The sequence below is a fragment of the Quercus suber genome, unplaced genomic scaffold (assembly GCF_002906115.3).
Source record: "Quercus suber isolate HL8 unplaced genomic scaffold, Cork oak 2.0 scaffold_372, whole genome shotgun sequence".
Lineage (NCBI taxonomy): Eukaryota > Viridiplantae > Streptophyta > Magnoliopsida > Fagales > Fagaceae > Quercus > Quercus suber.
In genome coordinates, this window is record NW_027069824.1 from 580,545 (window position 1) to 595,681 (window position 15,137).

Sequence of the window (15,137 nt, forward strand, 5' to 3'; positions counted from 1 at the left end):
AGATAGGAAAATAGTTCCAACGGTGAATATTCAAAGTGTGAATTGATATATATTTGTATCGATGATCAGTTATAAAATTCCAATGGTGGATGTTGACTTGGACCAAAGTTTGTTCTCTTGATTGATTTTGATACTTTAATTTGAATTGTTCCTTAGTTGTTTTTCTTAAAATTGTTTTCATTATACACAATCCCCCCTCCTTGTTCACGTAGCATAAAATTAGGCTAGATACTCTCTATGGGAACGATCCTTACTCGCACTATTACATATATTTTTAGGAGTATAGGTTTTATTTTTGGTTGCCTACAACAGCACACCATACATCATAGGGTTTTTTAATCAAGTACTTCCTAATCTTCATTATTGATGAAGTGAAGAACTTTGCAGCCAACAACAATCATTCAAGTTGATGGAGTTAGTCGTATATTGGGATCCGTGCAAAAGAGTTAGTCATAGATTGGAAATTTGTGCATCAAAGGTAAGAATGCTACTACAAGATCAAGTCCAATTAGGTATAAGAGTGAAGATTGAACTATAAGTTAATATTTTGGGATAGGCCAGGGTAGTGGTAAGATTCCTCACACTTGTAACCGCTTGATTATTAATTAGTGAATTCTTGGGAGTGGTGACCTTAAATTCACCCAGTGAGGTTTTTGCCTTGCGAAAGGTTTTCCACATTTGTCAACAAATCACCATGTTAAGTTAATTTCTGCTGCATTTAGTTTATTTGGTGATTTGTTGGTGCCTCCATGATTTGCATGTAATTCGACCAAATTAATCAACTTGGGTAATTGAATTAATTAATCAGGGTCAAGTAATCCAACACATACCATAGTTCAAATTATTACGTCTCAAGTTTTCTATTTTGTCAATCAATTATTGTTTTAAACTATTTCAGATAGTAATGAAGTAGAGAAATGCAAGAACCATTGACCAAACCATGCATTTCACTTAAGACTTGTTCATAATTATTAGGGGAGATTACATTTTGGTCTCTGAAATTTATCCTAAGAACTCAATTGGTCCCTCAAGTTTTAAGTAAGTGCTATCAGTTCTTCAAGTTTTAAAAATGGGCTGTCAAATTTTAAAAATGAGTTGTATTGGTCATTCTAATAACTTTTGTTAGTAATATTGCTTGCGCAATTAATAGAATAGTAACTTGGCATATTTTTAATGAAAAATTATATTTTCCACACCGGAACCCATTAATTCCAAAATTTGTACCTAATCAAACCCAATAATAATAATTACATTACCAGAAGTCCTAAGGTGAATTGTTTCTTCTCACCTAGGGTGAGCATTTCCTTCTCACGCAAGGTAAGCCTCCTCCCTCTCACGTTTGGTGAGCTACCATGCTTTCTCAGAGTTTCTTTCTCCTCTGTCTCTCTTTTCTCTTGTTTGGTGTGTGTATTCGTGCTGCCTTAGTCCTTGTGTTTCTGCCGTCAGTGGCCTAATGGATGCCGATTTCATCGAATGGTTACAAAGTATAACTCTTATAGAGGAGGAAGGGGAAGCCATCCAGGTTGGAGCCCATCACAAAGAACAAATTCTGGAAGAGAGTTCACTCAGTCTGTTGGGGAGATTTCTCACGAACCGCTCCTATAACCAACGTGCTGCTAAGTCTTTATTACGATCAATGTGGAAGATGGGAACTAACCTATGGATTGTTGATATGGGCAAGGGGCTATTTCAATTCAAGTTTGCTATGGAAAGCCAAATACAGTGGGCTCTTGCTAATGCTCAGTGGAGCTTTGAAGACCACCCACTAGTCCTTCGGAGGTGGGAGAAAGGTATGCCGACGCGAAATGTAACCTTTACATCCATCTTGCTGTGGGTTCAAGTCTGGGGGTTACCTTTTGACCTTATAACCATGGAAACGGGGAGAGATATCGATAGTGGCTTGGGAACCGTGGTTGATATTGACCATAAAGTTTTCACTTCAAACTAATCACATTTTATCCAGTTGCGAGTTGAATTGCCACTTGATAAACCTTTACGTCGGGGGGGGAGGGGGGGGGCGGGGGGGGGGAGTTGTGCTTAATCTTGAGGGGGATAGTGTCCAAGTCAGTTTTAAGTATGAAAGGCTTGTGGGACTGTGTTATTAGTGTGGCAGGTTTGGACATGAGGCGCAAGATTACCCTTACCATGTGGGTACTACTTTAGCAGCTAAACCTTATGGGGAATGGTTAAAGGTTGGCTTTCGAAAACTGGATTTTGGACCAACCAATAGAAGAAGGAGAAGCCCACCATGTGCAAGAATGCCAACTGCACATCGGGAACAGCTTGTTGCCGATGATACTCTGAGACCTAGGGGTAATGGAGGCCCTTTCGGTTTTAATGCCCTTCGAGAAATTTCTAATGTCAACCTAATTTTGCAGGAATACCAGGGAGGTAAGGCTACGACTTCAGAGGTGGGGCTTGAGTTTTGGAGGCACCAAGCTTGGGGTCTACCTTTGCCCATGTTGAATGAAGTTTTGATTAAGGATACGTCTGATTCTTTGGTTAGTGTCTTAGTGGAATATGGCAATAGGGACCAGATTAGGTAGTCTAGTAAATCATGTGACACTCCTACACCATCTGCCACACGTTCAAGAGGAAGAAAAGGACGGACAAAGGTGGACAGCAAGCACCAACATGACAACATCAGCAATGTAAGGAACCCGCAAATTTTATCAAGGTTCGCTCAAAGAGGAATGTTTAGGAGTGTGACTCTAACGAGTATAGAAGCTATCTTAAGAGTGGCAAAGGGAGTAAGGTGGTGACTGATAACCATGCAAATGCTTTTTCAATAGCGGAGGCTAATGACCAGCCTCACCGAGCACAATGAAAATCTTAAGTTGGAACTGCGGGGGGCTTGGGAACCAACCTGCAGTTTATGTTCTCTCTCAGTTGGTGAGGGGAAAAACTCCCAAAATTTTGTTTCTTATGGAGACAAAACAATCAGTGGAGGAGATGTGGCAGCTCCAAGCTGATTTACCTTACTGTTGCATGTTAGCTGTCCCAAGTATATGTAGATATGGAGGTTTGGCCCTTCTTTGGATGGAAGACGCGAACTTGCATTTCAAAATGTACACTCTTAACCATATTGATGCTTTGATACTTACTGATCCTCAAAACCCGTGGTGTCTAACTGGTTTTTATGGTTGGCCAGAGGAATAAAATAAACTAGATTCATGGAGATTGCTACAACACCTTCACTCAAGGTCTTCGGCCCCATGGATTTGTTGTGGGTATTTTAATGAGATTTTGTCACTTGAAGAGAAGCAAGGTCGATTACCTAGGCCACTTTAGCCTATGTAGTCGTTTAGAGCGGCTTTGCTGTCCTGTGGACTAGTGGACTTGGGTTTCAAAGGTAACATTTTTACGTGGAATAATGGTCATGATGGATCTGATTTTGTGCAAGAAAGGTTAGATAGAGCATGTGCAACTCTGAAATGGCGGGAGCTCTTTCCTCATATGGAGGTTACTCATATTTAGGTAGCCCATTCAGATCATGTACCCATTCTCATTACCACATCTAGGCCGATTCACCAAGGGAGAAGAAAGAAGTTTCCCCGACATTTTGAAGAAAGTTGGGTAGCCCATGTTGATTGTGAGAGGGTGATCCATGAATCATGGGAGCTGGCTGTGTTGAATGGGTGTCCGATGTTTTTTCTTTTTGAATAAGTAAAACGTTGTCGGCAAGATTTGGTGGATTGGAGTAAACTCACTTTTGGCCAGTCTAAGACAGTATTAAAAGAAAAGCAAGAGGAATGGGAAGAGTTGGCTTTGCAGAATAATAGTGAGCAAGTTCAGCAGGTTAAGGACTTGAAAAAGGAAATCCGTGCCATCCTTCACTGCGATGAACTGTTTTGGAGACAACGTTCTCGAACGATTTGGCTGCCTACTGGAGATTAGAATACAAGGTTTTTTCACCAAAGGGCTAGTCAATGGCAGTGAAAAAATCACATCTCTGGCATCTTTGACAAAGATGGTACCTGGCGAACCTCTGAGGATCACATTGCTCAGATAGCAGAGTAGTATTTTTAGGTGCTCTTTAGCACGGCACACCCTATGGGTATGGAGAGCGTGCTTGATTATGTGAATAGTATCATCACCCCGGACATGAACAGCTCCCTATTATAGAGGTATACTCCAGAGGAGGTTAGGAACGCTTTATTCCAAATGCACCCTTCAAAATCCTCAGAACCTGATGGTATGTCTTCTTTCTTTTTTCAAAATTATTGCAACATTATAGGGCCTGATGTGACTGAAGCCATTTTATTTGTTTTACATTCTAGAATTATTTTTCCTAAGATGAATTATACTCATATTGTGTTAATTCCTAAGTCCAATAATCCCACTCACATGTCAGATTATAGGCCTATTAGTTTGGGCAATGTTATCTCCAGGATTCTCTCTAAGGTCATTGCTAATAGATTGAAGCTTGTTTTGTCTGATGTTATTTCTGAGGCCCAGAGTGCATTTGTCCCAAATTGGCTTATTATTGATAATACCTCAGTTGCATATGAATTGCTTCGCGGGATGAGAAATAGAAGACGAGGGAAGGTGGGGCATATGGCAATGAAGTTGGACATTAGTAAAGCTTATGATCGGGTGGAGTGGGGTTTTTTGAGAAAAATTATGCTTAAGATTGGCTTGGATCGTTGATGGGTTGATTTGGCTATGGGGACAATCACCATAGCAACGTGTTTGTGACAATGGTTTAAGAGTTAAACTTGAAACATTATCTTGTAAAACTTTCCATCGCTTTGTGGAAGAAGCAAACAATGTATATATACGTTGTACTACTCCAAAAAAAGATATAGCTTTAGGACAAGAATTGGCCACATCGCATAGCACAAGGTTAAGATTATGACAACCACATGGCGTGTAAAATGCTCTAGGGTTTATATCAATTATTCTTTTTTGTACCCCTTGTTTTTTTCCTTTCATATTAGACCCATTGTCATATCCTTGTCCACGTACATCATTAATATCAAGTTCGAGACTTTTTATTACACTTATAATTTCATTAAAAAGACCTTTTCCAGAAGTATCATCTACTTCTAAAAATTCTACAAAATGCTCATCTATTTTTATTGGACTAGTTGAAATATCTACACATCGTAGTACTAGAGTCATTTGTTCTTGATGACTTACATCGGGAGTACAATCAAGTATAATTGAAAAATATTTTGCTTCCTTAATCTTTGTAATAATTTTACCTTTAATTTCATTTGCTAACAGTTGTATCAATTCATTTTGTATATTATGTCCAAGATAATGATTATGAATTGCACCATGTTGAATACGTCGAACATGTTCTTGCATTACTGGATCAAATTCTGCAATCATTTCAATTAGACTTAAATTTCATTATTTTCTTGATAGATCTTTTCGTTTTTTCCTCGAAAGGCCAAATTATTTTTTCCAAGATTTTTTACTACAGCAATAATTCTTAACAACACTTTTTTCCAATGATCTTTCTCTTTGTTAACTTGTTCTTGGAAATTTTTATCAATTGTTTTATTTTTCAATAATCTCATTTCTAAATCAATCCAAGCATTCATGTTAGTAACATGCTCTTTGCTTGTTTCATGATTTTTAATCTTATTGCTAATATTTCTCCAATCATTAGTTCCTTCATTAGTAAGTTGATTTGTACCACTACCATGTGTTGTTGAATTAAACAACTTGCCAACAAAAACAAAATGCTTTATCCAAATCTTTTGAATACACTAGCCATCTTCTATCAAATTTCTCCCCATTTGATAACTTTTTAAAATAAAATGTAGTAGAAAAATGTCTACGATCTTTATCTATAGGAAAATTTAGATCATATTCTCTAATTGGACCTTTTTCTACTAATAAATCTCTTAATTTTGTATCAATATTTTCCCATTGACTTGGATCATAGATATTATTAGTAAGTAGGTTAGTCATTTTTTCATTTTCTTCTAAATTATTTTGTTTTTCATTATCAATTATTGTTACATTAGATGTTTCAACATTATTAGGACTATTTTCATTATTCTCTTTTTGTTGTATAATTTCACTATCTTCCAACTCTTTTTGACAAGTTTCTTGTTCATTTGTAATATTTTCACCTAAACTTTCTGCTGTGTTTTTTTTAACACTAGTAACAAATTTATCCATAGATCCTTTTTGAGATTCAATTTGTTGTTCAATTTTTCTCTTTTCTAGAAGTTTTTCATATCCGGATAAATATTTTCTATAGACATTTATAATAATGAGAAAATATTTACAGATAAATAAAACACAATTTATAATTAAAAATGATAATTTAACTAAAAATAAATTTTAAAGTATAGAACAATAGAACTTGGTTATTGCAATTTTTCTAAAGCCGTGGCCACTTTAAAGTTTAAACCTGCACAAACAAAAATTAATTTAATACATGATTTAATAAATTAATGTCACTATAATACAAATGAATTGATATGATACACATCAAATTATTAATTGGTATAATAATTTATAATAATAGATAAAGTGTCAGATTAAAAAAAAAAAGTGAAAAACCATCCAGCCTGTACTCCACTGCTCCTATCATCCTATGCTAAGTTTTAAAGAAAAAACGTGTCCTATCAATTATCATGGCAGAAAAGGGTCCAAAGAGGGGCAGAAAGCTATCATAGCTGCAAAAAATGTGTCCCATCTCATCAAACAATTGTACAGTGAAAGTGTGAAACAAACAAAAAATGTATATAATTTAAGTGAAATAAATAGAAGTCTAGGAGACCATGAGTCTTCATTTTCGGAAAGACAAAGAGAAAGAGGGGAAGAACTGAAGAAGAATACCTGTGACTGGTAGACTGGTTAGCTGGAGCCTAGAATCAACAAAGAAAAATTTCAAGCTAGACTGACTGACTAAGTTTATGGAAAAAGATCAAGAATCAAGATGAAGATGAAGAAAAAAAAAGGTAAGACTGTACGAATATAGATGGAGAGGCAAAGAGATAGAGAGATAAGAGTTTTTTCTTTTTTTTTGAAATTTATAATCTCTATTTTAGCATATTTCAAGACAGTTATGATATATTATTATTGAATTTTTCTACTATTAATTTTGATTTTAGCATATTTCAAGAATGAGTTAATAAATTTGTATCTTAAAATTTAATTTTGTTAGCTGAAATTTGACTATTTTTGTTTTTTTCCTTTTAATCTTTTGCATTTTAGGATACAATGGGGCATTTTTAATGCATTTTATTGGCCAATAAAAGTGCTTAAATTTTTTTAATTAAAAAAATATATATATGTGGGGTCCATGGGCCTGATAGCCTCGGCCCATCATGTAGCAGACCCAAGGCCCATGCTGAGGAGCACAAGCTATTCTGGACTAAAGTGGGGGAAAGTCTATTTTCCCAATCCACGCCGAGGACCACCTTATCCTTGGCCTGACAAAGGTGATTTTGGGGAGAGACTAACCCCAAAGTAAACTGTCACTCTCGCATTTAATGCACTCAACTAACCCCCCTGACCGCATTAATGGGGAGGTAACCCCTTGGCAGGATAAACATGGATTTCTATAAACTTAAAAAAACTTTCAATATTTATTTATATTCCTATATATTCTACCATTATTTTATTTTGTAATAATAAAAGTTATGATATGCATTGGGCTTGAACTATTTGATTCAATGTAAGTATCGCAAGTTTGTACAACATATTTTACTATGAGAAACAAATTAAAATACCACTCTAATTAAAAATCAATTATCAAAAGTTTCAAAAGTACTAAATTTAACAATTCAAAGAATTCATGTATTTATTGATAATTATCTCTAATTTTAAATTTTATTAGAAATAAATATCAATAACATGAAAACTCTTAATTTAATACCTTTATATGATTTTAAGCTTAGAAAAATTTTAGATGACGCCTGACAATATTTGATTTTTCTTTTTATAACTTATTTAGTGCCTCATTAGATTAGTTTAGTGACATATGTGAATTAAGGATTAATCACTCAATTTAATATTTAAGCCTTAAGAACTTCTTCTAGATGACTTGCTTGACATGATAACTTGACTTGACTTTTTTGGAAACCTGTGCTTTACAAAAAAACTGTCTAATACTGGGAAACCTGTACTTTAGAAAAAAACTATCTAATACTGGGACTTGTTGTATTAGACAGTTTTTTTTGTAAAGCACAGGTTTCCGAAAAAGTCAAGTCAAGTTATCATGTCAAGTAGGGCTGTCCATGGGTCGAGCAGGTCTGGCTTTTGTCCAACCTACAACCGACCCGTAATAGTTCGGATGGGTGGTTTTTCGACTCGTAATCGACCCGTAACAGTAATGGATTCGTTGGATCGGGTCGCCTGCGGGTGGTGGTCGGTTTCGGGTGAAACCGATCTCATTGGAATCCTTCGAAACGCGGCGAGATCTTGCCAGACCCATCCAAGATCAGATGAGATCCCGTCGAATCCGGCAAGATATCTACCAAATCGTGATTATAAATCACTAGTTCGGCTAGATCCGGTGTTTATTGTGCCAGAAATCGACGGATTTAAGTGAAAAAGGGGCCGAAATCTAGAAAAAATGGGTCGGAATCTGGAAAAAATAGCCGGAATCTAGGAAAAAACGACCGAAATCTGGAAAAACGGTTGAAATCTGAAAAAAAATGGCTGGATATTGAATGGACTTCAGTTCGGGTCGGGTGTCACGGTTTTTGAACTGAAAAACCGAAAACCGACCCGCTAGGTGTCGGGTTAGCATAGTCGGAAACCGATTCCGATCGTCGAAGTCGTCGGATCAGGTGGTGGTGGGTCGAACTGCGGCGGGTCAGATGGGTTGAGTGGGTCGCTAGTTTACCTGGACACCCCTAATGTCAAGCAAGTCATATATATATATATATATATATATGGGTGAGGATCAGTTTTCGTTGCTTGAGTGGGAGGCTTGGACTAATAATGGGTCTCCTTTTCTTTCAATAAAAATTTTTTAATGGAAATGGAAGACTTTTATTAACTTCTTACAATAATTTTTTTTAATGGGCAACCCCGAAAATTAGTCTCTTCTCCCCACTACCTCCATGTCTCTTTGCCTAACTCTTACAATAATGGTGCTAACTCACTAGTTTCGTTTGTTTTTCTGCCTAACTCTCTTTGTATAATAATGGGTGTCAAATCATTGGAAAAGAAATTCCAACATGGAATAAGAATCCTCTATTCTACTTTTTATATTATACTTTATGCTTATATTATACTTTATGCTCGACTAATAGTTATATATCATGTCTCTGATTTAATTTTTAACTTTGATTATTTTATGAGACTATTCATACGTTTTAATTTAACAAACCACAAGACTCACTAGAAAAGTTATATAGGGTCCGTTTGGATAGCACTTATTGTTGCTGAAAGTTGCTAAAAACTGATTGTTGCTGAAAACACTGTAGCAAAATAATTTTTAAATGTGTGAATAGTGTTGTGGGACCCACTTTTAATATTAAATATTGCGTGAACAGTGCATGAACAGTGCGTGAACAGTGCACGCACAGTATATGCACAGTAAAATTTGCCCCCCCAAAGTCAAAAAAGCCGGCAAAAAAAAAAAAAAAAAAAAAAAACATCTTTTGACAAGCAATCCCGTGCATATGAAGGTTTCTTCTTCGTAGATCTTCAAAATTTGCTCGAATTCTTGAGCCTTCAATGGTTCTTCAATCTTCAAGGTCTCATTAGTCTCTCAACCTTGAAATGTTCTTGTATCCTCAAGACCTCATTCGATTCTAGAACCATTAAATTGTTGGCGCTTGTATCTTGGATTCTTGGATCACCGACACTTGGATTGCCACTTCTTGAATCATAGACTCTTGAATGGAAGCCTCCATTGGTGCATCAAGAATGGGTTCTTGGAACTTGATTTGTTCTTCACTTTCATTGAATCAAGAGATTGTAACTCTTCTTTGGACATGTTTTCAAGATCCTCTTGCACTCTTGAAAGTTCTTCCTTCATGGCATGTTAGATTCAGCCAATGCCTTCATCGCCATGTTAGATTCAGCCAAGGCCTTCATCTTCTTTGAAATATCCTTGGATTCTTCTAAGGCTTTGTTCAACAATTCTTGTATTTTTTTCAAAAGTTTTCTTTCATCACAATTGCTCATCTCAAGATCAACGGCTCTGATACCACTTGTTAGGACCCGGTGGTTCCTAATGGGATTGATGGGAATTATAGGTGAATGGATGGGGATTGTAGGGAAATTGACTTAATTCGAGGTAGTCACCCTCCATAGAGAAATAGAGAGATTAAGAGAGAGAGAGAGAGAGAGATATGCACTAATGCACTAACAATTGGTTTATTCTTCATTGATATTCATATTGGATTACAATCATGTATTTATAGGAGACTAGCTCTAATCTCATTGGCCTCACATGGCCTCATCCTATTGGTTCTATTATTCCCCATGTGCATTAATAATTCCAACATGTGCTAAATGTGATTAACATGCCTCATCCTATTGGTTCTATTATTCCCCATGTGCATTAATAATTCCAACATGTGCTAAATGTGATTAACATGTTTAGAATTGTAACTAACTAACTAAATCTCAATACACCAATTATTATCCATATGCTTATAGCATTCCTAACATTTGATACCACTTGTTAGGAACCCGGTGGTTCCTAATGGGGATTGATGGGAATTATAGGTGAATGGATGGGGATTGTAGGGAAATTGACTTAATTCGAGGTAGTCACCCTCCATAGAGAAATAGAGAGATTAAGAGAGAGAGAGAGAGAGAGATATGCACTAATGCACTAACAAATTGGTTTATTCTTCATTGATATTCATATTGGATTACAATCATGTATTTATAGGAGACTAGCTCTAATCTCATTGGCTCACATGGCCTCATCCTATTGGTTCTATTATTCCCCATGTGCATTAATAATTCCAACATGTGCTAAATGTGATTAACATGCCTCATCCTATTGGTTCTATTATTCCCCATGTGCATTAATAATTCCAACATGTGCTAAATGTGATTAACATGTTTAGAATTGTAACTAACTAACTAAATCTCAATACACCAATTATTATCCATATGCTTATAGCATTCCTAACAGGGACCTTGGACCAGCATCTACGTGTGGGGTGGAGCTACGTCTCTCTCTCTCGTTGGTGCGTGGGGTGGAGCTGAGGGGAGATGGGTTTCGGACCCCTGCTCTCTCTCTCTCTCTCTCTCTCTCTCTCTCTCTCTCTCTCTCTCTCTCTCTCTCTCTCTCTCTCTCTCTCTCTCTCTCTCTCTGAGTCCTAGAAATCATTTGAAGGTAAAATGAGGGTGTGATTTTACGGCTGAAGTGGGTGATTTTACAGTTAACGTGTAATTGATTTTCCATTTAACCATATTTTCTATTAGAGCCAAACACACACAAGGGTGTAAAAGTAATTCTCAAATTAGTTTTAAGCTAAAATAAACGCAGCCTTAGTTTTTGAAAATGGTATTTGAGATATATATATATATATATATAAACATGTAGTGTAGCAATTAAAAAAAAGTTACTACTTTTTTTTTATATATATAATACACTACACTTAACAAATAAGGATTAGATGCATTAGATGAAGAATTTGGATTATAATCAAATTAAGATTTTTATCAATTAGAACTTATAGGAGATTTTTTTTAAATATTAAAATCTAAAAAAAAAATTCTACAATTTAGTAAAGCTACTTGTCACAATCACAGTTTTTAAACTTAAATTTATTATATAGTATATAATATGATATGATATGGTATATATATATATATATATATAAATGTCTGACACTGACAGTGATGCACTGCAGTCTGCATGTCAATGACTATGATGGAAACATATATATATATATAATATACACGGTGGAGATTGAGTGATTGACTAGTGTCTTCCTTATTTTTCTTTTTTAAATTAGTTAAAAAAATATTCATTATATTTGTGCTTTTCTTTTTATAAACTGGGCCAACGTCGTCATTTTTTTTTTTTTTTTTAAANAGGAGAAAACGTGAAACGAAAACGTGCCGCAACTTGCCTTGCAATCCAAACGCACGCATAATTAAAATTACAAATGAATTATCTCTTACATCAGCACATAGTAGATTTGACAAAGATAATTAAAAATTAATTTGAAGTTCAATTTTTTTCCAAAAAATTTTATAGCCTTGAGTTTGATATTCAAGGAAATAATGAGTTAATCAAATAGCTTTTGAACTAGCTCAAATTTGTTCAACAAGGAATTGAATCATTTTGAACTTGTAATCTAGTTTAGTGATCAACTCAAGATTAATTTTATTTGATAAAGAGTTGCATTCATGTCTTTGGCGCCTAGCATACATGAGTCATACGAGCTTCAAGTCCTTGCAATCTTGAGCAAATGTGGCCATTCCTAGATTGTTGACCTTGTAGTAGTTGTAGAGCATGATATTATAAGGTCTCAGTAGGGTGTGCAGCCAACCTGCCAAAACTGATCCAACCCAACCCAACCCGTGGGGTTGGGTTGGGTTACAAAATTTTTTTGATAGCGGACGGGTTGGTTTAGGTCATAAAATTCCAAACCCGCCAAACTCGACCTGACCCACCCATATATTTAATATATATTTAAAATATATTATATAATTAATAATTTTTTAAAAATAACCAGCTCTTCCTATCCTATATAAAAGCCAATTAGCTCACATAATCCCTAGTAAATTACTATTGTTATTTAGTTATTAGTGTTGTTTGCCTTTAAGGAGTTACATTGATACTAATCTTTTGGTTTTTTTTTTTTTAATTTTTTTATATATATATTTATATTTATATTTTTTCTGCTCAATTTAATAATAATAGTAATAAAAAAAATTGTCAAACCCATGGGTTCAACCTAACCTAACTTGACCCATGTGGGTTGGGTTGGACTTATGTGATGGGCTGAATTGAGTTGAATTTTTTTTGACCCACCATCGTGGGTTGGGTCAAAAAATTCTCTTAACCCGACCAACCCAACCCATGCACACCCTTGTCCCAGCACTAGAAGTGAGTTTGGTGACTAAGTTAAGAGAGAGAGAGAGAGAGAGAGAGAGAGAGCCAATGTAAGAGCTTTTCCATTATACCAAAAATTTAAAAATGCAAGAAAATTTTCTGCCAAATAAAAGAAATATAATATTATGTCAATGAGTTGTATGATAGAATTCAAAAGGCTTAAACGATCCAACAAGTAAAACGTCCATGTAAGAGCGCTAGCTAGGCATCATGTTGAAGTTTAATGACAAGTGTTCCACATTATAGAGATTAGGATCTTAAAAAGCTTGCCTGCCTACCCATAATGTTAGGTTCTAAAGACTTAAGATTTTACGTATTTAGAACTCTAATGTGTATTGTTGGCAAACCATGATCAAAACAGGTTGTTAGTCTTGTTTAGACTTGCTCAAAGTGTGGGCGTTTTATGTAAAGTTGGAATTGAGTGGCTGTAGAAATATTAGTGATTTTCGACCTGACTCGATCGATTGAAAATTAGACTCAATCGATCGAATCTTAGGCAGAACGTTTTTCTACAGAATTTCCAACTCAACCAAGCCCATTAAGGATTAGGGTTTCAGATCTAATTCTCTTAATATATAAAGAAAACCTTAGCCATGTTTTGGAGTGCAGTCCTTGTTGCTCATATTTTGCGGTTTATGTGAATCTTTATGAGATCCTTGAGGAGCTTTCCTTCACATAAACTTAGGGTTTTCAAGGTAGAGATTACTTCAACATCTTGATGATCAACTCAGTTGCTGCCATTGGAGTTTAAAGAAACACAAGCGGAAGTGCTTGTATCTTGTGGAGAATCCAAGAAAGAAGGAGTTCGTGATTCGAAGTTTGCATGTGGTCGTGTCAGTAAGTTCTACTGGTGGGTAGCATTAGGAAGTCAAGCGGGGAGTTTGTAAGTCCTTTTGTATGAACTTCAATTCTTTCTTATAGTGGATTCAAGTTTACCTTGAGGATAGCTAGGTCAAATTCTCCCCAGGTTTTTGCCGTGTGGTTTCCTGGGTCATCATATCTTGTGTTATTTATTTTCCGTTGCTTTATATTCTTGATATGATTGTGTAATTGTGATAAACTAGATTTACATAATTTGACTAAGTTAATCACTTTGCTAATTAACTAGATTAATCTGGTTGGGTTAAAGGTCTAAAAACTATTCAAGTGGTATCAGAGTAGGTAGCTCTTCCATTTTAGATCTTTTGATCTAAGAGCTGATCCTTGACCCCTATTATCATGGATAATTTGAAGTGTCTTTCTGCTCATGTTTGTGATGATTTGAATAAAAAGGACACTGTTATTTCTGTTGATTTTATTGATGTCTGTGAAACTCTTCGTAAGGAATTATCTAAATCTTTGAAAATTGCTAAGAAATTTAAAGAAGAATTAAAATTGGCTAATCTTGAAAGAAGAGAATTGATTGTGAGATTGGATGAGTCTAATAAAAAGAATGAATTTTTGAGAAATCAAATTTCCTATCAAGATGAGAAGATGAAAAGCTTGGAACAAGAGTTAGTTGAATCTAAAGCTAAAATTGATAATTTGACTAGTATCAAGCTTGCTGTTGATAACAGAAGTGTTTCTGTTTCTCTTAAGCCTAAAGCTGAAAAAGTTATATCCCTCATTTCAAGAGGAATAGTAAAGAAAAGGCTTATTTTGCTAGTTTAGACAGAGTAAAAGTTCTGTTGTAGATGCTGAAGTTTCTAAACCTAAGTCTAAACCTACTGTTAGAGAGCATAATAAATCTGTTTTTGTGCCTACTTGTCACTTTGTGGTATTGTTAGTCATATTAGACCAAACTGTTCTTTTTGAGACAAAACCAAAATCTGAGAATAGATTTGCTGTTAGGAATACTGTTGTTCCTAAATTTGTTCTTGTCTGCCACTTTTGTGATGTACGTGGTCACATTCGCCCTAATTGTCATAAATTGAAATTTAAGCATTCTGTATGTCAATCTAGGATATGTGATGATATTTCTCCTGCCATAAGTCCAAATAAATTGTTTTATATGCTTTTGAAAAGTTTAAGCTTGTTAGCTTGTGAAAGGAAATTGCAGGATTTCAGTCTCTCAGAAGATTGGTGTAATCTCTCAAATACACTCTACTTCTCATGGATTTTCACCTACAAAGCCGAAGACTCGTGCTAT

General features: G+C 35.4%; 1 protein-coding gene and 1 long non-coding RNA gene across 2 annotated transcripts; both read left to right on the forward strand.

Annotated features, from left to right (window-relative positions):
- The first annotated feature begins 1,453 nt into the window (after positions 1-1,453).
- Positions 1,454-1,948, forward strand: LOC136062008 (uncharacterized). The gene has a single exon (XM_065760553.1). The coding sequence runs from the start codon at positions 1,454-1,456 to the stop codon at positions 1,946-1,948; it is 495 nt and encodes a 164-aa protein (XP_065616625.1).
- A 104-nt stretch (positions 1,949-2,052) lies between these two features.
- Positions 2,053-5,002, forward strand: LOC136062014 (uncharacterized). Its single transcript, XR_010623854.1, has 2 exons — positions 2,053-4,195; positions 4,459-5,002. It is a non-coding gene; the product is annotated as an uncharacterized LOC136062014 (long non-coding RNA).
- Positions 5,003-15,137: the final 10,135 nt, after the last annotated feature.